The sequence below is a fragment of the Podarcis filfolensis genome, assembly GCF_964270895.1.
Source record: "Podarcis filfolensis genome assembly, chromosome: 13".
In the NCBI taxonomy this organism is placed as follows: domain Eukaryota; kingdom Metazoa; phylum Chordata; class Lepidosauria; order Squamata; family Lacertidae; genus Podarcis; species Podarcis filfolensis.
The window spans coordinates 40,739,854-40,767,162 of NC_139615.1; the positions used below are offsets into that span (position 1 = coordinate 40,739,854).

General features: G+C 47.1%; 1 protein-coding gene and 1 long non-coding RNA gene across 2 annotated transcripts in view; one reads left to right on the forward strand and one right to left on the reverse strand.

Moving 5' to 3' along the window:
- The window catches only part of LOC310748167, a 39,988-nt gene extending 15,120 nt beyond the window's left edge, over positions 1-24,868 (forward strand). Inside the window, exon 2 of the long non-coding RNA XR_014541149.1 lies at positions 23,928-24,868. This is a non-coding gene — a long non-coding RNA (uncharacterized lncRNA). The remainder of the gene's footprint in view (positions 1-23,927) is intronic.
- Positions 15,426-20,379, reverse strand: FZD2 (frizzled class receptor 2). The gene has a single exon (XM_083583088.1). It carries the CDS (start codon positions 18,170-18,172, stop codon positions 16,490-16,492), a length of 1,683 nt encoding a protein of 560 aa, XP_083439214.1. The 5' UTR covers positions 18,173-20,379; the 3' UTR covers positions 15,426-16,489.
- Positions 24,869-27,309: the final 2,441 nt, after the last annotated feature.

Sequence of the window (27,309 nt, forward strand, 5' to 3'; positions counted from 1 at the left end):
CATCTGCCCACATCCAGACCTGTCAAGCTATCTAGCTGAAATTGGAGGTAGCAGTTTTGAACCAATTTGTTCCCACCGCTCCTGCCTTGTCTCCTCTGTCCCAATTACCTGTTTGTTTATGGTCAGAACCATCTTCATTAAGATGTTCTAAATAATGCTATTGGCAATTAACAGCTCATAAAAAGCTAAGCATGTTGCAAGGTCATTTGCTCTGCAAGCTTTGAAGGACCCCTCTGTAGTTAACTTTTCTAAATCTGAATTGCTGCAGAGCTCTCATATCTATAACCCTGCAATTTCTGCTTCCAAGACCAGAGACCAGAGTGACAGCTCAATTTCCCCAACATTTCTTTAATTTGCTCCTAGTTAGCCCAAAGGAAAAGAAATGTGTGTCAGAATTATAAGGATTTAAATCTATTGGTCAGCCTTGAATCATACCATTATGAACTACTTTGCTGTTTAAAGCATGGCAATGGAAAATATTGGGTGATCTCCTGCTCTTGCTATGCCAGGCAGTCACCGTGTCATGACATCACTCTTCCCCATTGTGCATGCGCACACACACATACTCACACTCAACACCCAAGGAGGCAGCCAAAATGAAACTACAGCGCCATGGCAAAGCAGTTAGAGGGCTGTTTGGACAACTCAGATAAAGATCCCCAGAGAAAGATATGAGCCCCGCTGCAAGATCAATGCCTCCATGCAGATGAACTCAACATCATGGCCCACAACACATTTGCACTGTTGCATTTGTATAATAATACTAATAGTATTTCTATAGTGTTTTTGGGTGTTCAAAACAATCCACACACATACATTATTTTCTTGTCAATCCTTCCAACAACCATTTAAGATTGGTCATGATGATTATTGTTGGCATCCCTCTGTCTTGAGAGACAATGGATTGCGCCTCCGCGGGTGAAGTCAAGCTGCTGGAGAATCACAGTGTTTCCTGTGGCGGCAGAGACTCATAACTAGTGAATGCTGCCTCCTGTGTTGTTTTGGCTACATTAGCAGCACCGAAGTAACCTCCACTGGGGTTCAAGCCTGGGCAGTGTGTATGGAGGTCCTGGGCTTTCCAGGCGACCAGACCCTTCTCTGGGCTTCGCTGATAGGGTCCAAAGGAAAGCAGAGCAATACGCTTGGCACCAACTTGGCTGCAGGAGTTGCCAAAAGGAGGTGTACAAGGCACCATTCAATCATCTTAAGGATTCCACTTGTGTAGGGTTTACTCCTGAGCCTTTTCTTCTCCTGAAGACGTCTCACAAGGAAGCGAGTTAACATGATGACTATCCCTATATTATAAATAGTGACTAAAGCCGAGCATCAGGTTTTCACTTGGACAGGAAGGTTTCATGCAGGGCATAGAAAGCTCAGGCGCAGGAGCCAAATGTGGCTTCTTCCAGTCCTTTCTGCACTCTTCACAGGCATTTTCTATCCCCAAGCCATGCCCCTTTCCCTCAGGGCACAACACTCACTGGCTCCTTCATTAGCTCTCTCACTGAACATCCTCAAGAGTCATTGCTGGGTTGCAGTGCATCCTTGAAGCATAATGATGCCTGTTGCTTGCCTGGAGGAAGAAGTGTGGTGTACTTGTGTGTGTGTGTGTGTGTGTGTGTTTGTATAGAAACATCTGGCTTTTTCTATGGCAGAAATGTAGCCTACTATACAAAGGAAAGAGCCATATCCATTGCTGCACCCACTTTTCCCTCTAGTCCTACCCATGTTCCCCTCTGGCTCCACAGACCACTGACAGGCAGTCTTGGGTGTCCTTGGGCAGAAGGGGATTCCACACCCCTGGTTCAATGGAAGGCAGGAAAAAAATACGGCAGGTGAGGATGTCACTTTCTCTGTGGTCTTCTGTCCTATCCCCAGTTTCAACACAGGCTTCACAATCTCCCTCTTTCAGAAATTGCATTGAACAGCAGTGCTATTATTGGTGTGATGCATCCAGGGCAGGCCTCAGGCCTGATTTATGGTGTGCCTGGAGCACTGCGGCTAGCAGGGGAACTCTGAAGAGCCAGGATGAATGTGAGTGGAGGAGGTAGAGCTATAAGAGCCAAAACCTGTCTCTCTCCTACTTTGGATTGTAGCGGTATACTGGAGATGCTAGCAACCTCTTTCCTTCCTAAATGCTTTCCAGGCACTTTTCTTTAAGAGAAACAGATAATCCGCAGCCCACTTCTTCCCACGGCCACAGGGACTGGAAGGGTTCTAAAGGGTAGATTTTAAAACCTTGGTGATGTTTGCATTGTCCAGTGCTTTCTGCTCTACTGCACTTTGGGGGCTGCAGCATTCAGCTGAATACCTTGATTGCTTATACATACATATACACACACACACACATACTCCCTTGAAAATTACAAACACCCCCTGCACGCCCTCCGCCAAGGTTGCAATTAGCATACATTAGCAGAAACATCCAGTCAGCTGAACTCCAAACCAGCTGGATTTCCCCTCATCTTGCCCCTCTTCATTTCCAGCACCTGGCTTGTGCCAGAATGGCCAAACATGGAACGAATGGGACCTTTCCGGCTGCTTGGCAGGCCTTGGGAACATGTTGAGTTGGGCGAAGGAGGTGGCGGGGGGGGGATGGGTGACATGGTGCAAGGGGGTGGGTGGCAGTTAGGCTGGGCCCTTTAATTGACTTCTCCCAGAACTGAGGCAAACTGAGCCAGCTGAAACAACAGAGCAGGGGTAATTAGTTCACATCAAAGCAAAGCCACCTTGCCTCCGTCTGGCAAAGAAGAGGCAGGCAGGCATTTGTGCCTGGTTGCTTGCCCTCTTTTTTGACTTGCCCCTCTGAAGAAAAAATTAAAGCCACACATCAAAGCCCTACACCCAAGGTGTGCCTCCCTGCCACTGCTGGATCAAGGCCTTTCTAGGTAAGCATGTAGAACTTCACCTCAGCTCAGGGCTTGGTGTGTGGCTAGGGGCTGCCAACAGTACAGGCCAACAGATCACGCTGGTAGATGACTAGATAAGCACCAATAAACTGTGCTTGGAATCTGGGAGGTGGAGGCTCTTTGGGTCGGTGGTTCCCATTTCTGGAAGATGGGAAAGTTACCTGTCACACTCCTTCTGAAGGAGCAGATGCATAGCTTGGGACTACTCTTGGATGCATCTCTGTCATAGAGGCCCAAGTGTCCTCTGTGGTTTGGTCAGCTACAGCCATTCCTAGACAGGCAAAGCCTGACCACTGCAGTCCATGCGTTAGTAACCTCAAGGCTGGATTACTGCAATGTGCTCTGTGGGGGGCTGCCCTTGAGCCTGATTCAGAAGCTCCATCTGGTACTGAATGTGGGGGCCAGATTGTTGATGGGGGCACAAATCTGCACATATGACACCATTGTTAAAATATCCACACTGGCTGCCCAACTACTACCAAGCACGATTCAAGTATTTCTCAAGCCCTTAGGTCCAGGGTACCATAGGGATCACCTAACCCTTACAGTATATTTCGACTCAGTCACTGAGATCATCTTCACAAATTTTGTTGGTTGTCTGCCGAGTTAGCAAGGCTCATCGGACAGCAACAAGAAACTGAGCCTTTAGTGTCATCGGTCCAGTCCTGTGGAATGCTCTGCCAATAGAGATTCAGTCGGTGCCTTCGGTTTCAATCTTTAAATGCCTGCTGAAAACTCTTCTATTCCTCCAAGCTTATGCAGGCAATTAAGAAAATACATTCCTGTAGAAGTTAGCTGATTTCTGTGTTTACATTTATACATAGTTTTTATTGTATGATTGTTGTAAATCACTTTGATTTTTTTAAATGAATGGCAGTATACAAATACTTATATAAATAAAAATTACTTACACCAGGAGATAAATGGGAAGGTGTGCTGTGGTATCCTTCTGGGTCACCTGGGAGGCTTGAGTTTTGGGGGGGCTACAATCCTTCCTAAAGTGCAAATTTCTGAAGGTGGTGCTGGGGGACTCTGCTCTAGCCCATGGCCTTTGACACATACATCTCCAGAAGACTCCATCCTGTCCCCATCACTTGTTGAAATCTACATGAAACTTCCAGTTGAGGTCATATGGAGATCTGGGCTGTGTTGCCATCAACATAAGAGTCGCAACCCAACACTCTTGCATGATCTAATCTGGCATCGGGTGGGATGAGACAGTGGAAGTTCTGAACTGGTGCCTGGAGGCCATTTTGAAACGGAAGAGGTTGAACTAAGTGAAACGTAACTCGGATGTGATGAAAGCAGCTGTTGTTTTGGTGGTTCAGAGGAACTGGGGAAGATATTCAACCTGTTCTAAACAGGTTTGCCCTTTCCTTGAAGAAACAGCCTCACAGTTGTGCTGGTTCCGTGGGTTACCCGAGAGGCAAGGTCCAAGTCCTGTCCATGGTCAAAGGTGCAACGTGGAGGCAGTCCGAAGTAGCTGAAGCTGGGTGCAGGGCAGGGAGCCGGGTGAAGTCAGGAACAGGCTTGCAAGCAGGGAGCCAGGGCGGGTCAGGAGTTCAGGCAGGAAAGCAGGACAGGGTTCAGGCAAGAACTAGCAACCAACAATATTGCTCCCACAACTTGGGACTGGGGCTGTCTGTCTTTTATCTGCCCCGAGGCATAGGGCGGCCCCGATCCTCAGGTGACTCGCCTCTCCTGGCCTGGAGGCGAGCACTCCTCCTGCAGGAACTTAGTTCCCTCCACCTCTCTGCCCTGAGCCCCTGCAGCTCAGGAGAGGCTGGAGGGTTAGCGGACCCAGAGGCAACCTCAGCTTCCTCTGACGGGGCTGAGAGTGGAACACCTGCAGGCAATGGGTCCTCCATCACCTCAGGAGCCAGAGCAGACTCAGCTGATGCCTGCACCTGAGGATTCAGCACAGGTGAGGACCCTTCAGGCTCATGCCCCAGCCCCGGCTCAGCTGGTTCTGGAGGCGGAGAATCCTGTGCAGGCTGGGATCCCTCAGCTTCAGCATCCGAGTCTGAATTACAGGCCATCACAACACTTTAGGGGTACTCCATCCTTGTTTATGGACATGCAGGTGGCAGTGGTGGCCAGGAGCAACTTCTGTCCCCCTTCAGCCATGAAAATCCCTGGGTGAACTAACCCAAACCTAGCCCCTTCCTGTGATGGTGAGAATAACATAGGGAACATCATGTTTGCCACCTTGAGTTCCTGGGACAAAAGGTGGGATAGAAATGTAATAAATAATACTAACTCCCATCGTCCCTGACGATTGGCCATGCTGACTGGGGCTGAAGGGAACATCTGGGGGTTCCCTATCCATACATTACTGTAATTCACTCTACACTGGGGCATGAAGACAGTATAGAAACTTCTCCTGAATATGGATGGTTAATTTGCGGCCTTCCAGGTGTTGCTGAGCTACAACTCCCAATAGCCAGAGCCAGTATGACCAACTGTCAGGAGTGATGGAAGTTGTAGCTGAACAACATTTGGGGAGCCACAGATTAGGCCCCCTGTCTAGAATGTGGCAGTTAGACTTGTGCCTGGAACCAACAGGATATTATCATATTATTCCAGTTCTGTGCTGATTCTGCGCTGATTCAGTCAGAGGGTTGGGCTAGATGATCCTCAGGGTGCCTTCCATTCTATGATTCTATCCCTTGTGGCTTTGACTTCAGGAAAATCCCCCAAAGGATTAAGAGAGCCCTCTGTTTCCTAAGGGGTCATCCATGGCAGGGGGATGTGGGGAAGTTTGATGCTGCCAGACCAAACTCTCTATTTGCAATCATTCCACTTGTATTTCTATGCTAAAGGAAAATCATTAAGATATTGCTCATTGTAATGCTTTAAGGATAAATTGTGACTTGGGGTCTTTATTATTCATACATGTGTATGTCTCCTGGTTAGCTTTTGAGACTAATTTGAATGATTCAGCAGCTCAGGCCTAGCAAAGTTTACCAGAAATGGTGCCTTGCAAGTGCTGTAGCTATGGGCTAGGCAGGTTGTTTCCCCCAGGTGAAGCCCCCAGAGGGGCGCCATTGAGGCTCCCAGCCTCTGTGTGTGTCTTTGTGTACGTAAATGCGCATGGGAGGGGGCGTGCCAAACTGGGTCTTTGACCCAAGTGAAATAAAGCCTAGTTTTGCCCCTGAATTTCCTAAAGCATATTTTTATCCAGGAGGATCCCCACTTACACAGGGGTTCCTTCACAAGTTGGTTCCATCTCTTTCTGTCCCTGTTCTGCCCCCACCCCATTTTGGTGCTGAAAATGGCACACATGTAAGCGGTCACACATGTGCTGATCATGCACAACTGGGGAGGTGCCTGTGTACTTGCAGAGAAGCTACCTGGCAAAATGTTTGACTTTGTTCAACTAAGCTCAGCATTTGCGAAGTCGGGTTTGTTATAACATTGCTTAGCAAATTTCAGTGGAATCAGTCACTGAATCTGACAAAATCCAAGTGATTTAGAAAGACTGAATGGCAAAGCAGAGGAGACAGATGTCCCTCTGCTAACCATCTCCCCCTCAAAGCAAGAGCAGTTCTCCTGTCTGTTTTTTTCTAGCTTGTGGGTACACTATTATGGTTGATCTCCTGTTTTCTGGATTCACAATGCCCAGAATCCCAGCTTTTAAAAAATACAAAATTTCTGTCTTTTGTGATTTGCAGACCATACAAAATGTCACAAGGGACTGGGGACACAGGGAACAAAGACCAAGCATTTCAGTATTGATACTATTGAACTGCCACAATTTCTAACACGGCTGAAAGATTACTCATAGCCTCCATCTTATGTGATATTTCTGAAATGGTTCTTGGTGTAGGACTGTTCACCTTTGCTGATGAGTCTTTGACATTTAATTGTGTTGTCCTGAGCAATATGGCTAGGAATGAGATTAATGAAATGGACTCTGCAGAAAAAAACGACCTTTAGAGCATCCCAGAACACTTTGCAAAACCTCTGCAGAACAGTGTTTTCAAGCGCTACTATCAGAGCTGCTTGCAAAAGCTCAGTTGCTCTGCATATAAATCCCTAGGAATATGATATAATTGGCAAGTGGTCCATTGCGGGCTTAAAATACAATTCTGTACAAGAGGTGAGGTTGAAGTGATCAAGCTAAGATTTATAAGAGGGTAACAGTAACAGTAAGGACATGGGTGGCACTGTAGGGACACAGGTGGCACTGTGGTCTAAACCACAGAGCCTAGGGCGTGCTGATCAGAAGGTTGGCGGTTCGAATCCCCGCAATGGGGTGAGCTCCCTTTGCTCGGTCCCAGCTCCTGCCCATGTAGCAGTTCGAAAGCATGTCAAAGTACAAGTAGATAAATAGGTACCACTCCAGCGGGAAGGTAAAAAGTGTTTCCGTGCACTTCTCTGGTTTGCCAGAAGCGGCTTAGTCATGTTGGCCACATGACCCGGAAGCTGTCCGCGGACAAACGCCAGGTCCCTTGGCCTATAGAGTGAGATGAGCGCGCAACCCCAGAGTCATCCGCGACTGGACCTAACGGTCAGGGGTCCCTTTACCTTTACCTTTAACAGTAATCTAGGTAAGATTACAATGTACAGGTTGACAAAAACCTGATGCTTAGATGGTAAAACATTGCAGTGAAAAGTCCTGGGTGATCTTCTGCTCTTGCTATGCCAGGCATCCACCATGCCATGACATCACTCTTAATCCAATGCACACAATACCCTCCACACAACACCCAAGGAGGAAGCCAAAATGAAACTACTGTGCCATCTCCTGCAAAAGTCTCCGTGTCATAGTAGTTGAAGGGCTATATGAAGAACTTGGAGGCGGCCTTGGAGCCCTGTAGTAAGAACATTGCCTCTATGCAGACAAACTCAACAGCACTGCCCACAAAACATGTGTATTGCTGCCTTTGTGTGTTTTGGGGCCAGCATTTTGCAGGAGAGTGGAGGTGGAGGCTGCGAGAAAGCCACTACTTGCATAAGAAGAACGGTAGCTACAAAAGCAAGCTCAGGGGGTAGCTCAGTGGGAAAAGCAAAGGGTAGATGAAACAGGAGATGCACTCCTGGAGAGATCTGAATGTGACCTTTGCAAAGCCAAGAGTTCCTTTTGAGGGGTTAAGCTGGTAACAATAACTTCAGAAGGCAAAAAGGAGCATATTTGTGGCCCATGAACTTGAGTTAAAGGGAGTGGCCTGTCCTGCCCCCAGGACACCTTTCATTTAGTTCAGCTTCCTTCATCCCATCGGGTTGTGCTGTCCCATCCCCATTCAGGAAAGTTGCCAGTATCTGCTGGTTATTTTCCCGAGACACAATATTGCCCGTGATCCACTCAACCCCTGTTTTGTATGGTACATATTTATCTGTGTCCTCTCCTTAAGGGGGTTACTGCTACCATGAGTGGAGTAATGGAGGGTGGATAAAACAGTATATGCCCTTTCTCTGTAGGGAATGGGAGACACTCTGTGGCCCTGGGTGTTTTGCGATCTCGGGACTCCCGCCCCTTTTTTTGGGAAGATTTGGAGGTGTTGGGGAAAGGGATGGAAGCTTTGAAGTGTGGTCTCCCCTCCCTTTCTTTCCAAAAGCCTTGCAGCTCCAGTTGTAGCTGCAGAGTTGTGATTCCTGTTGGGCATCCAAAGTCCTGAGGTAGAGTACCTGAAAGGTTGCTGAGAAGACAAGTGTTGGCAATGATTTCATTGTGAACCTTGGGACTTTTGTGCAGTGTGCCCTCTCAGCAGTGAACTCCCTGCCAAGTTACCACCTGTTGTGCTCTGAAGTTCATAAGCAAGAGAATAGATCAATATGGCAATGGTGTTCCTCGGCTATGTCTCATATCATGTTGTTCATGTGCTGTGATTGGCTGAAGGGTTAGAATCCAGGCCTCCATTACGGCTGTGAGGGTAGAGTCCAGTCGTCTGAGGTTCCCTGTGGCAGATGTAAACATTATCCTTGCCTATTCATTAAGATCAAGTAGTGGAGCCCTTCACTGTGTCTCATCCATGGTCAGCACAAGTTTGGTTGGGACGAGGGCTAGGGCTTTCTCAGTGTTGGCACCAGAGTTGGCCTCCTTTCTGGTTGCCTTCCATCAGTTGTGACTATATTTTCATTTTAGCAGGCTTTTCATTTGTCAGATTAAAGTACTTTTACTGAAGGACAAGTTTCATCTGCCATCCCCAGGCCAGCTCTGTTACGTTTTAATTGTTGCTGTATTTTATTATTGTGATTTGAACTATTGTAAGATGTCATATGGATTAGAAAGCCATGGTCATTAATCTTATAATCAATAAATCAGTACATAGCAGGTAGGACCAGCCTGTGAGCCCAGAATTCTGACTAGGCTTCCTTCCTTCCTTCCTTCCCTCCCTCCCAATATTCCCTCTCAATCTTCCCAGTTTTCCTCCTTGTTTTGGCAGATATTCATTCATTTCTAAAAATGATATACCACTTAATATAAGAATAAATATCTTAAGTAGTTTAGGGTTTAAAACATGAACCACAAAAAATTAAATCCGGCTCAGAACCTAAAAGGCAGCTAGTGCAGATCTTCCAACATCTGTGTAGAGTTATGTGCAAAGCTGAGGGCCCCAGTAAGCAGCTGCATGCTGCACTATCTGCATCTTCCAAATGAGGCGTGACAGTGGCCCCACAAACAGCACATTATAGTAATCTAGAACCATTATTTTACTAGTGCAGGGTTATTGCTGGACCCATGTTAATTCCAGCCACTCCCAGCAAAGGCTTTTAGGAATCATCCAATTCCAACCTGTAAATGTAACTTGATAGGACAGGAATTGCCCACGTTAATTTGTCAACACACCTTTCCCAAACAAACGCAGGCATTAAAATGCCCCATGTAGCTTTCTTGTCTTAACTTTTTGAAGGAATGGGGCTTTGGGGATCAAAGGAGCTTGTAAGTACTGTAGAAAACTATACCAGAAGTCAGTTTCTATAGAAAAGGCATGGATGCTTATATCTTCCTTTAAGCTTGGGTTGGTGGGGACCTGGGTGGTGGTGGTAGAAGGTAGACCAAGATCTACTAGTACGGTAATTATAGGGATGTGATAGTGGTGAGTTCCCGTCACTCTGTCCCAGCTTCTGGCAGCCTAGCAGTTCAAAAGCACACCAGTGCAGATAGGTACTGCTGCGACAAAAAGCTAAGCGGCGTTTCTGTGTGCTCTGGCTTCTGTCATGGTGTCCCGTTGTGCCAGAAGCGGTTTAGTCACGCTGGCCACATGACCTGGAAAGCTGTTTGTGGACAAATGCTGGCTCCCTTGGCCTGAAGCGAGATGAGCGCCACACCCCATAGTCACTTTTGACTGTACTTAACCGTCCAGGGGTCCTTTACCTTTACCTTGCCTTACTAGTAATTATACTGCTTAAATGAAGAGAGTAGGGCAGGGAGGGATAGATTGGAAAAAAAGTAATCAGGGAAGTTTGGATGTGCACAGTAAATAGCAGATTTTTGTGTGAAAGAACTATGAGCTCGGTTTCAATTAGGTGCTCAGAATAAACCCTCGGACAGAGAATTATTCAGTTCTATGTCTTTTGCACCCAACTTGGTGGATCTTGGCATTCTAGTAAAAAAAACCAAGTAGATTCTGCAAGCCTGAGATCTTTCTATCCCTCCTTTACAATCCTAGATTTGGAGACTGGTTATGGTTACTCAATGTTGTGAGTGAAAAGGTACTCTTCTTTGGGTGACGAAGGAAGTAACATTCAGCCTTCAGTCAAAACGTATCTGTTCCTCTCCAGGGCCAAGCTCTGAACAGGTTGGAAACTGAAGCCAGCTGCTTGCATGATGCTGTTTCTGTCCTGTCCTCTTCCCTGCCCCCTGCTGTGACGCCACCGGGAAACCACCCCCTACCCAACACCCTCAAGCAGTTTCGCACATGTAAAAATAAGTTTCTTTGTTGTTGTCATTGCATAATTAAGGCAATGAATGCTCATACAAGCCTACACACATGAATATTCATGTGATGTTTTTAATTATTTTTTTTTTAAAGTATGGACATACCACCTGAAGCATAGGGGAAAGGGCCAAATCTGACACTGAGCCAAACTTCAATTCACTGCTATGCACATTGGTAATTTCCATTGAAACCCAGGTACAGCGACATTCTCTTGAGTTACCTTTTTATATTATGCCTGTCTTCATCCCATATTACTTATTTGTTAAATGCATATTGCATCCTTCCTTCCAAAGCTGGCCAGGATGGCAAACATCAAGCGATAAAACAATGAGAATGTATTAAAGAACATTTTCAAGAATGATTCCAATGTACTTGCAGACAGGGAAATATCTTGGTTTAAAAGGTTTGTTGTTCAAAGAGGAAAGTTTTTATGTAGGCACCTAATAGACCACAACATTAAAGGACCTCCTGATAAGGTGGTATCTGCAGGAGGCCCTCACTGGCAGCGATCGATTGGCTGTATAAAGGGTTTGGGCGTTTGAGGGATTAAGATACATTCCATGGTGGAACCCCAGCGCTGAAGACTGATCAAAGGGCTTCACCCCTGGATCCAGACTCTATAGGAGAAATTTAGTGCAGCTTGCTGTTAGTTGCAGTGAGTCACATTCTGGACAGTACTAGGATTTTTGGGAAATGGGATTTCTCTCTCCCCCCTCCCTCTGTTAATTCCCTGCCTGAGTTTTTTTGGCAAAACTGCACAGTACCCTATAAAGAGCCTCATAAGGGTCTGTATGCAGAGGAGGCTTTGCAGGATAAAGGCATTGCAGAGGATATGGAGGCACATTTAAGGCACAACAACTGCTCCAATAACCAGAAAGCCCATCTTGATGGGAGTTGGAACAGAAGCCTGGCTGGGAATCCAGTTGCTCGCCAACCCCTCCTTCGTGTTCTTTCGTTAAACAGCTCTGGTTGACTCTTTGCAACTGTGAGTCATTTAAAGAAGGGCTTTTTTGTCTGCACGACTGGACAGCCTTCCCGTCTGCTGCAAAGGAATTTCATATTCCACCGCCCCCCCCTCTTCCAAATAGCTCCAGGTCTGTAGCAGTTTATTGCACAAACAGCCCCACACTCTTGTCTTACATTGGGGGGGGGGGGTTGGAGGAAGAGAGAAGAGAGGAATCCACCCAGTGCAGATCAAACCTCTCCCCTTTTCTCCCTTCCCCCTGGCAGCTGGGATTCTTAATGCGTTAAGCAGGCTGCTGCTCTGCTGAGGGACAAATCTCCATTTCAAAGCCCGTGTGTCAACTTTAAGTGGGAACACACAAATGTCCTGTGCAACTCCTTTTGGGGGCATGGGAGGGAGTGATCATTCCACAGAGAGAGAGACAGAGGGAGAATGTGAAATGGGTTTTTAAAGCAAGGTGGGGAATCTGGCAAAGGCTATGCCCTTTCTGAGTGTAGGGTAGCAAACTTTTATTTCCAACAGATTCAGCACCCCACCCTGCTCCCCCAAATTGGAATTGCAAGCAAAAAATGGTTAGGATGAGCAAGGAGAGGTTGGGAGGGGGTTTCTGCTGAGCTCCAAGTTATGTATGCACTTAGCAAGAGGCCAGGGGAAAAGGGGAAGAGGTGGGTGGAAAGGGGGGGGGGGAGAAAAGAAAAGTTTTCAGGCCTTTTGTTAAAACACACACACATACACACAGAGGCACCCGCCTGATATAAACTGTCTTGACATTAGATGGTCTTGTTTTTCTAGGCTTACAAAACCAGAAGGATTAAATTAAGAGCAAAATGGGGAGAGGGGGAGAGAGTTAAACTCCTGGCCTCGGCATTCCTTGGCAGAGGAAGGCCGCTCTCCACTCCCCGCCTCGGGTCCACGTTGCACGTCGTTCTGTCCACAGAGCTCGGAAAGCGGGGCGCAAAAAGTTTGGGTGTAGTCCCTTCTTGTGTGGGGCGAGCTGCTGAGGTACCTTTGCCAAAAAAGAGGAAACTAATGAGATCCATCTGTCGGTGCTTTTGCAAGATTCATAAGACAGGTCTGAGAGTTGGAGCAGGGCGGGGGGGGGGGCGGGGGGAGGGAGAGAATGCTGGAATATGAGCCATGCAGAAAAACTTTTGGCAAATGCGATTCTTACCAAACAAAACAAAAACAAAACAGAAAGAGGCCCTGGCAGCAGAACTAAGGGCTCAATCCCATGGGGTAGCAGTTGGTGATGACGCTGTGGCCGACTCGAGAGTTGTGCTCTTGTGTCACTGAAGTCACCTGGAAAGGAAGCAGGAATTCCAAAACTGGGTCACATAAATAAAGTGGCGGGGGGTGGGGGGGTGGCAGAGAGAGAAAGTTCACACACTTCTTCGGTTTGAGAAAAGAGAAAGTTTAAAAGGCCATTTGTCGCCAAAAGCTCGAAGTCCATTTTCCCCCTCTTGTAAATTTCGGAGTCAGTAGAAAGAACTCCATTTCTCTCTCTCTCTCTCTCTCTCTCTCTTGGAGCTTCCCAAATCACCAGTTGTCGTGGGGAAAAAAAATCCAGTGGGAGTAGCAAAAGAGCCACTCTTAAGTGGCGACAAGGGGGTGGTAGCAGGGCTGGCATGCTCCCTGGCAGGCCGCATTCAAACACCAAGAGGAAAATCCCATTCAACTTCTTTTTTTAAATTAGACCAGATGGAATTTGCTCCTCCTCTATCTAGCTGGATTGCTTTGATACTGGACACATGTTTGCAGCCTTCCAAACGTCCATCTGGTTTGCTTTAGTGGCCCTCTGACTTTTGGCTTTATACCACACTCGCTTCTCTGATGGAAGAGGATGCGTGTGTCTGGGGGTGGGTGGGTGCATTCTGGAGGCTCTCTTTTCCATCCTCGTTCTGTTAAGGAGGCTTAAAATGTGGAATGCAAAGTTGTACACTTTCCTCTCTCTTTCTTTCCCACCCCATTCCTTGCTGCAATGCTATACAACTCTCTCTCTCTCTGCCCCCCCCCCCCTTTTTGGTATACACACCAGTCCCATAATCCGCAGGACCAGTAAGTTGCTTCCTCCAGGAACATTTTGGTGCAAAAGAAAATGCAAAACTATTTATTTCTATCCGTTACCTTTTAAAAAGCCAACTAAGTGACACAAGGAAACAGCAACAACACGAGTCCTCTTTTCAAGAGTCACAATTCTACCACAAAAAGCTGGAAAAGGATTTGGGTGGGGAAGATGTATGTGCTCCCTCCTGCCACTGAGAAATTAAACTGAATAGAAGGTGGGAAGTTTTATTTCATGCCCCCCCCTCCACTTTTCTGAATATTCCTGCTAGTGACAGTGGGATTCTCCTCCCCACTTCCAAGTTTTACCCTTTAGTGTACTGCTTCTGCTTTAAAGAAATATATTACTAGCGGTGTTATCATCTCACAAGCATGGGTGGAATTTTCTAGCTGATTTCTGGTTAGGATCAGAGTGACTTCTAAAAAGCCTTTTTAGGAGCTTACTTTAAATACAAAAATGAGCTTTTGTGTATATGTGTGTAGCTAGGACTGAATTTTGATTGTTGCCAAACCAACAGAATGCCATTTAGAAATTTAAAAGAGGGATAATGGTTGGCGGGAGGCAAAGACATTTAAGTAATTCATTAGAAGCTTTTAAAAAAGACGTTAACTGTTTTTAAAATACAGGAATTAATTTTCCGCTTGAGAGAACTGAAATTTAGGCTGCAGTTTACTTCGGTGCAAGAACCACTAGACTTAGTGGGACTTATTTTTGAGCAAAAAGTTCAAAAGATTGGGCTGCTGTTATATGTATGTTTTCACTGTTATGACAAAGGGCACTGGAACCCCTAATAGATTTACTTGGAGCGGGAAAGAGAACAATGAGGTGGCAATTAAATCTTTCAAGAGGTTACATAACATTCAGCAAAATGCATGTGTAGGCAATTGTCACATATGATTATCTGCACATGGTCATCCTTTTTTTCTAGAAAGTGCTGTTTGATTACGAATTCTAACACGTGCATCAACGCACATAGATTTCAGTGGAAGCCTTGGGCTGTGGTCTCACAAACATTTTTTGAAATCCATTCTATCAAAAAAATCAGCAGAACTTACTTCCAAACAAATTAGTTAATGCCGTGAATGCTACAACATTTCCACCAGACACACCACTCTTTTACTGAACAAAAAACACAAACCTGATACTTCCTCATAAAGCCACTTAAGAACCTGTCCAAATATTTTTGACTTTTTTTGAGAGCTGGCAAGGGAGGTGGGGAAGGAGTAATAGCATACCCCCACCAAAAAAAAAAAAAAAGACAAAAATTGAGTCAAAATATAAATTTCTCTCTCTGCCGAATTTCTGGTAACGTAGGGTACCAGTTCTCAAAAGTTAAATAAATGCCTTGTCAAAATATATATATATTGGGGGATTTTCCTTGAAAACTTTATAAAATGTCATCAAGCACTTTCCAGTGTCCCTTTCTAAAAAGGTTCTTTCTTTAAGAAAAAAAACAGATCCATCCCTTTGGCAAGCAGGCATTGTGTGCTGGTCTGTGAAGTATGCATTGCAGCATTTAACTGCTTTATAGAATTTGACTGAGGGACATCTCGCCAACAGATTGCTTTTGAAGCTGCTGCTGTTTCTGAAAAAAACTCAAAACTGAATTTGCAAAGAACAAGTCTGTTTAATACAGGAAATGTAGTTTTTAAAAAGACACCTTTTGTACAAAACATCTAAAGGGAGGGGGGAATAGAAATGTACAAATGCAACAGAAAAAAAGAACTCTGCAGCTTAAGGCAGAAGGGAGAGGGGAACCCTTTTCTTGCAGCAGATTTCTTTCTTTAGCAGAAATCACCATAAGGAGATCCGCACAGCCAGGGCCCAATTTTCAGCAAAGGACTCACATCCCACCCCCACTGGCACTGTGTTTTCATAGATGCAGAAAGTTACTTGCAAACCTTCAGAAGCGGAGAGGAAAAAATGAGAGAGATGGGAGAAGTCTTCCTGGATCCGTACCAAAAAAACTGTAGTCTCCAAAGGGGAGTTGGTGGGCGATGTGTTTTTGCAGGGGGTGGGGGAGCAATTCCAAGCCTGGCTCTTCAGAAAAGTTTAAGCGAGAATGTCCTATTAAGGGGCCAACCCAAACAGCAGGCAGTCCTCGTGGCTCCATGGAGAGGGAGGGGTGATGATGGTATGGCAAAGGCAAAGGGGGGAAATATATATAGTACCCAAATAAAGGGGGGGAGAATATGGGTGACCATTTCTTTTCTTTGACCCTCTCCCTATGTTTCTGGGTCCTTGCTGGCATTCTCTCTCGCTCTTTTTTTTAAATAGAAATATATAATTAAATTTACAAATGCTATTTACAATTTTAATTACAAAAGACACCCTTTAATAGTTAATAAAAACCTAAAGCAAAAAAAAAAAGTTTTAATTAAAAGGAGACAGTTTTAAATACTTCGGTCTCTCTCCCTCGTTCTTTTCCTCCCGTGCCTCCGTGTTTTCTCTCGAGATTGTCAAAAGGAAGGTCTCGGCTCTGTGCAACAGGACTTCCCAAATTCCAGAGAGAGGCTCCCTCTCCCTGCAAAAAAAAACAAAAACCCCATACCCCCCACAGAGCACATCCGGGGTGGGGGCCCCCTGTTTCCCCCCCACAATTGTTTCAAAGTTTGGGGCCGGCAAACCAAGTCTCTCTCTCTCCTTCCCCCACCTCTCGATATCCCCCTTTTCAAACGGTCGTCTCCCCGTGTTTGCTGTTAGTTAGCCTGGTATAGAATTTCCTCCAGGAGTGCAGGGTTTTGCCCGACCAGATCCAGAACCCCGAGGTGATGCCCACGATGAGCGTCATGAGGTACTTGATCATGTAGACGGTGAAGTCGGGGTTCATCCGCGGGGTGTACTGGAGCGGGCAGGGGATGGCCAAGCTCTTGCAGTTCTGGCTGATCCAGCTGCGCTCCCAGTGCTCGCGGAAGGCCTGTTCGTAGAAGTAGCAGGCGATGACGATGGTGGCCGGGACGGTGTAGAGCACACTGAAGACCCCGATGCGCACCATCAGGCGCTCCAGCTTCTCCGTCTTGGTGCCTCCGTGCTTCATGATGGTCCGGATGCGGAAGAGGGAGACGAAGCCCGCCAGCAGGAAGGAGGTGCCGATGAAGAGGTAGACGAAGAGCGGCGCCAGCACGAAGCCGCGCAGGGGGTCGATGTTGTTGAGGCCCACGAAGCACACGCCGCTGAGCAGGTCGCCGTCAATCTGCCCCATGGCCAGGATGGTGATGGTCTTGACGGCCGGCACGGCCCAGGCGGCCAAGTGGAAGTACTGGGAGTTGGCCTCGATGGCCTCGTGGCCCCACTTCATGCCAGCCGCCAGGAACCAGGTGAGAGAGAGGATGACCCACCAGATGGAGCTGGCCATGCTGAAGAAGTAGAGCATCATGAAGAGGATGGTGCAGCCTTCCTTCTTGGTGCCCTGCACCACCGTGCGGTAGCCGTCGTCCTGGAAGCGCTCGTTGCACACCACCCGCTCCTCCAGCACGAAGCCGGCGATGTACGCCACGGACACCATGGTGTAGCAGCCCGAGAGGAAGATGATGGGCCTCTCTGGGTAGCGGAAGCGCTGCATGTCCACCAGGTAGGTGGTGACGGTGAAGAAGGTGGAGGCGCAGCACAGCACCGACCAGATGAGGATCCAGATGCGGGCGAAGCGGATCTCCTCTTGGTTGAAGAACATGTGCCCATCGGGCTTGGCCGGCTCGCAGGGCGCAGCACAGTCCTTCTCGCCCAGGAACTTGTAGTTGAGGTAGCTGGGCACCTTGAGCACGCGCGGGCAGTGGAAGGGGTGCTCCAGGGTGGCGTAGCGGGGGTGGCCCGCCGTGCCTTGGCCGGCGATGGGGGTGGCGCTGGTGAGCAGCGCGGGCGAGCCGCCTTCCTCCGAGTGGTTCTGCCCCACGCAGATCTGCTCCGCGCCGTGGCGGGGGAAGTTCTCGCAGCGCAGCCGCTCGGGCCACTGGAAGCCGAACTTGTTCATGAGCGCCTCGCAGCCCTGGCGCGCCCGCTCGCAGATGGAGCGGCACGGCGGGATGGCCTGCTCCAGGACGGTGCAGACGGGCGCGTACATGGAGCACAGGAAGAACTTGAGCTCCGGCGAGCACTGCACCTTCACCAGCGGGTAGAACTGGTGCACCTCCAAACCAGCGTCCTCTTGGCTCGTGTGCCCCAGCAAGTTGGGCATGATCGTCTGGTTGTAGGCAATGTCGGTGCACAGAGGGATGGAGATCGGCTGGCAGAAGCCGTGGTCGGGGATCGAAATGCCCTTCTCCCCATGGAACTGGGCCCGGCAGGAGCCCAGCAGCAGCAGCAGCAGCAACAGCGGCGGCGCCAGGCAGCGAGCCAAGGACGCGTCGGCAAGGCGCATGGTGGCTCTCTCCCCCCCTCGGTTCTCACCGACACCCGATCGCCTCGTCTCCTCCCCAGGACGAGCTGGGATCTGTCACTCCCTCGGGGGACACGGGTCCTGGCAAAAGTTTCCGAGTTGGTTTTCTGCGGGGGGGGGGTGAAGAGGGGGGATCCGCCTGGGAGATCCAGGGGAGCAACTCCACTCACCCAGCGGGAAACTTCCTTGCTGTGCGTCTCTCCGAGCGCCTTTCGCGTCCCTTTGTGTCTTCGCTCCCCAATTAGTCCGTTTCAAAGGAGGGCCCCCGGGCTGAGCTGCGCTTCGCCCAGCCTTCTCCTCTTTCTCCTCCCAACTTAATCAATTCCAGTCCGGCCCCCTCTCTTCCTTTTCCCCCTTCCCAGCGCCATCAAAGAGACCTGGGCTGCCTAAGCCCCTTCCCAAAATTTCCTCTCGCCCAATCAGATTCAAAATCAGGGACCAGCCCTCCTCCCCCCTCCCTCCCTTCCCAGGATTGGTCAATCGCGGAAGGGAAAAAAAATTAACGAGATCACGAATCAGATGCCAAAAACCTCTCTCTCCTCTCTCCACCTCCCCCCGCGCCTGCTCAGTCACGAGCCTGTGGCTGCTTTTAAGGAGAAATAATTTACCTTCGATGATGATTATTCACCTCCCGCCACAATTATAATTATTAGCAGGCAGATTATCTTGCACAACTACTCCCCCCCCCCACTTTCCGATTCTTAATAGGCAAAGTGCAGAGCGTCGCCTCTCCCTTCTCTGCAAACAATTTCCAGTCAAAACACACAGAAAACTGCCGGAGTGAGTTGCATGTTTATCCCCACATCCTGTTGCCTCCTCTTCTTTCTCGCCAATCTCCCTGCGTCCAGTTCCACACACTTCCACACAAGAGATGGGGGAAAAGTTCATGAAAGTCCCTGCTTTCTGGGTACTGTATATCATTATTAATTTTTTTAAAAAAATGGTTGAGACCCCCTCAAGCCAGCCATTTCACCCAGAAGTTGTGCCTGGTGTTTGGGAAGTTGGAGGCAATTAATGCTCTCTGCTGGTGCTCAGAGGCAGCCTTGTCTGTATTACAGTGGTACCTCAGGTTACAGACGCTTCAGGTTACAGACTCCGCTAACCCAGAAATAGGACCTCGGGTTAAGAACAGTTTCAGGTTAAGAACGGACCTCCAGAGCGAATTAAGCTCTTAACCCGATGTACCACTGTATTAGCTTATACATTGTTGCTCTATATATCACTAAGTTGGGAACAAGGTGTGGGAGTGAGCCCTTCAGTTTAGACCTGATGCATGACCTTGTTGGAAAGGAATATTTTCCCAACACAATGTCTGATTGTACTCAGTCTTGGGAGGGAGGTGGGGTTGCCTTCCCTTCTTAGGCTCAGAGCAAAATCTAGAGCAGCAATGGGGACCCCCGGGTCCTCCAGATGTTGCTTGAGGACAGCTCCCATCAACGCTGATCATTTGTCACGTCGGCCTATGGGAGCTGGAGCATCAGCATGCGGGATGCCACCTGTGATTTTAGAAGGTGGAAGGTGCCATGTTGCAGCCCACCCCCCAAATTACAGTATATTGAAAAGATCTAGTGGTTGTATTTGGCTCATGTTTATCCTAGTCCAGGGGACCAAAATACTTCCTCCCTTTCTACCCAAAGTCCTGGAAGTTATGATTTTCCTCTTTAAGTGTGTGGACCGACTCACTTGCTCAGATCTTCTGATGGCATTTGCTCTGCAGTCCCCATTCTGATGGACAATTGCTCTCCACTCCTGACACATGAAAGACTGATCTGGTTTTTGTGTGTAGTTTGGTGGGTGAGCCTGCTTTTAAGGCAGAGAGCTGACTTTTCTGGCATTGGAAGCGCTCTGAATCTACAGGAGCTTCCAGACAATCTGTTTATTGACCATTCATAGAATTGTAGAATTGCAGAGTTGGAAGGGACCTCAAGGGTCATCTAGTCTAACCCCCTGCAACACAGGAATCATTCATCCTTATTTTTTTGCAGGGAGATTAGAAAATATTAGCTATTTAACGGGGATTCATTATGGATCTGTTTGCAGGGGAGGTTAGAGGATGTCATGTCTAACCAAGCATTATCCCACAATTCCAGTACATTTCACCATCACTTCCCTTACTGCAGAAAATCCCAGATCTTTTTGGGAAGAGAGTCTGTTGCACAGGACCTCTCATTCAGTGTAAATGTGCGGTCTGAATTTTCCTTTTTTTTTTATAATATTTTTATTTTTTCCATATAAACACAACACAACAAACATAAACATACAAAGACAAAAACAAAACAAAAAACATGTATCATTTCATATCCTAATTTCATATACCTTTCTTCCCCGACTTCCTCATGCCTCCCCTTTCTGTATTCCAAATTCTTATCAATTGTTCAGCAAATCTTCCCTTATTTTAATTGGTCTGAATTTTCCTGTATGCAATTGAATCCCACCCCAAAATAGTGACACACTGGAAGCACCCCATGAATTCCAAATATTACATTTGCAGAATAGCTGGACAGCAGCCCAATTCATAGCTAAGCTAAAGGGCTTAGATGCAAACCAATTTAGCTTTGATGGAAATAAGTTAGATTATAGTCAAGTACTTTGGCTTAATATGGACTCACAAGGGAAAATGTAGGGCCCCTCCAGATGACCTATTTGCTTGTACAAAGCTTACGTGGAAGTTAGATTATATCTGGCCCTCAACAAATGCTTCCAGGGTGTTCCAGCATCTTCCGCATAGCCATTAGTTCATCCCACGCTTTTCAATGCATTTCCCCTTCACCTGTCAAACTGCAAAAAGTCCTTATGTTTTTTACAAGTGGATTTGCTGCACGAGGGCCAGAATGCTTTGAATTCATTTTAAATGCGTAAGCCTACAGTTCTGGGGTGCCACTGAATCCCTCCCACAGAATACTGAGAGCCCCCCCAGACTGGTGTTGTTTTTTTGAGAGTGCCTTCTGCAACATATTAATGACACAATAATAGTGCATTCATGCTGGATATATAATGGACTGTTCACACGTTTCCCTTTATGAGCTGTTCTGTGGTGCTTCCGCAACGTTACAGCCTTATTGCCATCTGGAGGGGCATCCTTGTGCAATAAGTGGCACCAGACAACAACACCCCACCCCGGAAGATTTGTTGTGTGAAGTTACAGGATTTCAGCAGGAAGCTATGGTACATGCACTAATTGCAAATGAAGCAGTATGTCCACCCCAAATCTCCTCTGCATCCGGGAGTTGTAGGCCTGTGAGAGAGTGTTCCAGGCATCCATGGAACAGTCCATGCACATCAGAACACATTTCTGCTCGGAGTTGTTGAGGGATCTTCCAGGTTTTCTAATACACTTCAGGAAAACATTTTCCCGTCATCCTCTGCAGCAGCTCCTGCGAATTTGCCACAGTAATCCGCACCTTGACCTACTCCACCAGCACCCCAGGGATCATCAGCCACCAAACGAGAAGTCCCCGTAGTCCGACTCCATGCCCATTGCAGGCCTGCCAGCAGGGGCATTGCTAATGAGAAGTTTCAGAGGACCCAAGACATACGGGGACGAGCGAGCAGGTTACATCTCTGGTTTCCAAAGCACATAGAGAACTGACATAATCTACGGATACAGCTATATAACGGATGATGGCTTAAGATGACACCATCTGAGCCAATTAAGTATAAATTCTCCCATCCTTGCAGCACTGTGACAGGAAATGGTATGCCTGCTGGTGGCTTCATCATCATCATCATCATCATCATCATCATCATCATCTAGATTTCTTAACTGCCTTTCGCCATGAGGTCCCAGGGAGGCTTACAACAGTCTAAGAAACAGTATTAAAAACATTTATCAGTTTTGTCTATGCCGACTCCTTAGAAGGAGAGGAAGTACAACGCCTAATTAATTCATGGAATTTGTTTCTCCAGGATGCTGGGAATAGCTTTTTAAACACAGATTAGACATCTTGACAGAGGGACTGTGAAAGCCAAGTGGAACCCACAATGGAGAGGAGGATCAACAGCTGTTAAGTCATGATCACTCAGAACAGAATTTCTATGGTCCAAGGCAGTATACCTTTGATTATCAGATCAGATAGGAACATAAGAGTCTGTCTTACACCTTCATCCATCTAACTTAGTCTTATCTACACTGATTGGCATCAGCTCTCCAGAATTCCAGAAGGGAGTCTTCCCCAGCTCTTTTTGTAGCACGTAGGGGTTGAACCTGTGCCCTGCCATCAAGCGGCAGTCATTCCTTAATAGAAGTAACAGGGAAAGAGCTAGTGTGATGTTGGACTGGGACCCAGAAGATGTTGGTCTAAGTCCCCACCCAGCCATGAAGCTCATAGGGTGACCCCGGCCTGGAGCAGTCACAGTCTCTCAGCCTAGCCTACCTGAGCCTTCTTTTTTGTGAACATAAAATGAAGAAAGAGAAGATCTATGTAAACCACCTTGAGTGCCTTAGATGAAAGGGGGAGATAGATGTGTAATAAATAAATGAAAGATAGCATATATTGGCTGAGATGGCGCTTTGGTCTTTTCCAGCAAAGGAATCCTTCTTTTCTCTCTCTCTCTCTCTCTCTCTCTCTCTCTCTCTCTCTCTCACACACACACACACACACACACACACCCCTGGGGCACAACCGTAAACCACACTGTATATGTTTGCAGTACTGGTGGGCCAAAAACGGGCAGCAAGGAAAGCAAAGGGAAAGACTTAAGGCTGTGTTTGCATTCCCATTTACTCTGCACCCAGTGTGTTTCCACTGCTGGTTTGGGGAAGCAATGTGCATACGACGCTAGCCGCCATCCATAGTTTCTTTTACTGCGTTTTGATGTGTGTGTCCCGTCCCCCCCAGCTTTGATTGGAATTGAGAAAAATAATGACCTAGCCCCTTCTAAGCTGGTAATGTGTACACAGCGTAAGATGCAACACTGAGAGCAGCAGCAAAGGGAGACACACCCACACCCTATTCCAAATATGCTGAGAGCACTCGCAAGCATTGCACAGCCAGACCGATGGTTACCCAGCGGAGTCCTCTGCTCCCTCTTGGGGGAATGCAAAAGTCTACAGAAGGATTCTGTGCAGCTCCCAAATGTAATTTAAAGAGATCGGCTGGTCCAGTAATAATTATACGGAGAATTCCCCCACCCAAAGAGATAAAGATCCTCTTGAAAGTGCCTCTCCTCCCTCCCCCACCTAAGCTGAAAGCCTCCATCTTTCTGTGAGCTGGGAGACCTCTTGAAGGGACCCCTTTAATAGCTAGGTTGCTCCTTGTTTATAATTGCCCCTTTTCACGAACAAAGAAATGTATTATGGCCCCCTTTTCTTTAATGGCACCTCAAAGCACGAACATTCTTTAACAAGTTGTTGTGAGAGTTTGTTTGGGAGAGGGAGAAATGGAGGATTGGCGGAGGAGGTCTTAATTATGCAACATGTAGGGGCCATTAACAAGCAGATCTTAAAGCAAAGTTCATTACATTTTAATTGATTATAATTGTATGTTGGGATCCTCCCATACTTATGGGATGTGCTGGGTGGGTGCAAATTTGATTTCTATGTCAGTTCTGGTAGGAAAGGAACGCTGGACTGGGGGGAAAACACCATTTATTAAAACAACTGTTTGATACTTATTTTAAATCCTGCATCAAATTTACATGTTCTTGTATACGTTGGGATGAAGTGACACTGAAAAGGTGTGGAAGTCTTATTTTATTCTACTGAAATGCTTTAACTTTGTTTATTTTCACATTACAGAAAGATGGAATCATCAAGCAAGGCTGGCTGGTCATTAACTACATAATCTCCTTAAATTGTTCCTTAAGATAAACTTAAAGACACTGGTTTGAAACCAGAGTCAAGCTGCAGTCCACTTACCTGGGAATTCAAAAGTACTCATTTCTGAGCATCTGTGGTTAGGATTTCACTGCAAATAACTTGAATTTAGGGTGTCATACACCACCACCCCTTCATGGAACAGCAGGGCCATTGCTGCATCCATAGTCCTGGGGGTGGGCGAGACAATGAGAAGGGGCTAAGTCCATAGAGCTGTACTGCTGATAGGCAGATACTCAGACAATAGAAATACAATCGGTAGAGAGGGCTCTGTGTGATGTCATTTCCCCTGCATCTTCTAGAGGGAAAGGAGCATACAGTACTTCCTGTTCGTCTCTCTCTCTCCTTTGACCAGTGTTGGATTCAAACATGCCTCCACTTGATCCAACTTTAGGCACATGCCCACACCCTCCCAAGTGTCCTATTTTCCAGGGACATCCCTGATTTAGAGAAGCCATCCTGATTTCTGATTTGATCCCAGAATGTCCCACTTTTCCTTAGGATGTCCCTAGTTTCATTGGAGAAATGTCAGAGGGTATGGAGTTTTCCGACCCCTGAGTATCTGAAGGCAATCCTGTATAAGGAAGTTTTTTTAAAAAAATGTTAAATGTTTTGTTATGTTTTTATTTATGTTGGAAGCTACCCAGAGTGGCTGGGGCAATCCAGTAAGATATATGGGGTATAAATAGTCAAATTATCATTATGGAATGGGATGTCCCTATTTTCATCAGAGAAATGTTGGAGGGTATGCATGCCTGAAGCTGGTTATACTATAAATATAGATATTTTGCCTGCATAGTTTTTACTGCTGCCATTACTACGAACCAGTGTACGATTATAAGTAAATTATATTTTTTTAACTTGCTTCCCAAGTTGTTCCCTGATTATTAGGCTGGGTAAGAAGGGGGAAGCCAGAGTACAGTGGTACCTCGGGTTACATACGCTTCAGGTTACAGACTCCGCTAACCCGAAATAGTACCTTGGGTTAAGAACTTTGCTTCAGGATGAGAACAGAAATTGTGCTCCTGCGGTGCGGCAGCAGCCGCAGGAGGCCCCATTAGCTAAAGTGGTGCTTCAGGTTAAGAACAGTTTCAGGTTAAGAACGGACTTCCGGAATGAATTAAGTACTTAACCCGAGGTACCACTGTACTTTGTTAACTGGACTTGCTCAAAACAGAGTTTTGCAGCCTGATTCCGAGGCTTTTAATTTTGCTGACAAAGGATGGGATTTTTAAAACTGTTCAGCTCTCACACATGGGTACCTGGAGTAATAAAATGCAATTAAGGTATCCTCTCCTACCCATTGAAACCCATCCCACAGTCATTGCAGTGAAGCTGGTCCCTAAGGATACCATAGCTCATCCTACTGAAAGCCACCAAGAGGTCAAGGAGAATTAAAGAGGGTCACATCCTCGCTGCCCTGCATTCCGACATAGGACAATCAGTGGCCTAGTCATCTACTACCTGACTCAATCTGTACATCACACATAAGAATCCTGTTGGATTAGGCCAAGGACCCATCTGGTCCAGCACCCTGTTCTCACAGGGGCCAACCAGATGCCTACGGAAAGCAGGCAAGCAGAACATGGGTGCAACAGTGCAATTCACTCACCAGCGATTCCCGGTGACTGGCATCATAAAATACTGTGGTACCTCGGGTTAAGTACCGTATTTTTTGCTCTATAAGACTCACTTTTTCCCTCCTAGAAAGTAAGGGGAAATGTGTGTGCGTCTTATGGCGCAAATGCAGGCTGTGCAGCTATCCCAGAAGCCAGAACAGCAAGAGGGATTGCTGCTTTCACTGCGCAGCTATCCCTCTTGCTGTTCTGGCTTCTGAGATTCAGAATATTTTTTTTATTGTTTTTCTCCTCCGAAAACTAGGTGCGTCTTGTGGTCTGGTGCGTCTTATAGAGCGAAAAATACGGCACTTAATTCGTTCCGGAGGTCCTTTCTTAACTTGAAACTGTTCTTAACCTGAAGCACCACTTTAGCTAATGGGGTCTCCTGCTGCCGCCGGAGGACGATTTCTGTTCTCATCCTGAAGCAAAGTTCTTAACCTGAAGCACTATTTATGGGTTAGCGGAGTGTGTAACCTGAAGCGTATGTAGCCTGAAGTGTATGTAACCTGAGGTACCATGGTACTGCCTCTGACAGTGGAGGGAGAATACAGCCGTCATGGCTAGCACCCATGGATAGCCTTAACCTCCACGAATTTGTCTAATCCTCTTTGAAAGCCACCCAAGATGGTGGCCATCACTGCCTTGTGGGGAGGCTACCTTTCTTGTGTGTGTGTGTGTGTGTGTGTGTGTTCGTGTGTTCGACTGCCACCACCCAAAAAATACTGTTTTTCCCTCCCCTTCTTGCTGCAAGGAATCTTTTCTCTCCACCCCCACCTTGCGCTTTTGGGGAATGTGGTATGTGTAACAGGACCAAGCCATCTGCCTTCCTGACACGAGGTGGCCTTTCTTTCTGAACAACTGACCCTAACCCTTTCTTCCCTTATCTCTCTCCCCTTCTCCACTGCCAACTTAACCTCCTCCCTTCCCTCCTCCTCCCCCTCCTGCCATCTCCGCTTACCCTCAGCGTCTTATCTCCTGGCCGTTGTAATTCTTCCTCTGTCATATTTCAAAACCCCTCTTAGCTCTCTCATGCCTGACCCGGGGCCTTTTATCTGGGGCCATTTTTCTCCCCGCAACTTGACCCTTTTTAAAAGCATAAAAAGGAATCCCTTCCCCTTTCTGCTATCTTCCTTCCCTCCCTCAGACATACTTTCCAAGTTTTCTCAGATAGGCAGCTCGGAGCTGGGCTTTCGTCCCTGGAGCAATTGACCCGGGGCCAGAATTCTCCTGGCTTCCTCAGATCCTATTGCCTGCTTTGTTTCAAGCTATTTGGAATCCCCCCCCCCCCATGAAGGCAGGCCAGGGGCTTTCTGATGCCACATTTGAAGGCATATGATTTGTCTTCATCTATTGGACTGTTGGAAAATGCTTTGCTACTCTTGTATGAAACCATCACTGGTAAGCATCGCTTGCATGATTCTTTGGATCTTCCGAAATACTACATTTTAAGCTCAGTAAGGCATGTTCATGACTTATTATTTTCCTGGATTGACATGCCAGTAGTATTTTGCACATGTCCATTATTGCCCGCTTTAGGAACATAGGAAGCTGCCTTATGCTGAGCCACACAGACATTTGCTCCATCTAGCAATCTAGCTCAATATTAGCCACACTTACTGGCAGTAAGTGTGGGACGCCACGGGACGCAGGTGGCGCTGTGGGTTAAACCACAGAGCCTAGGACTT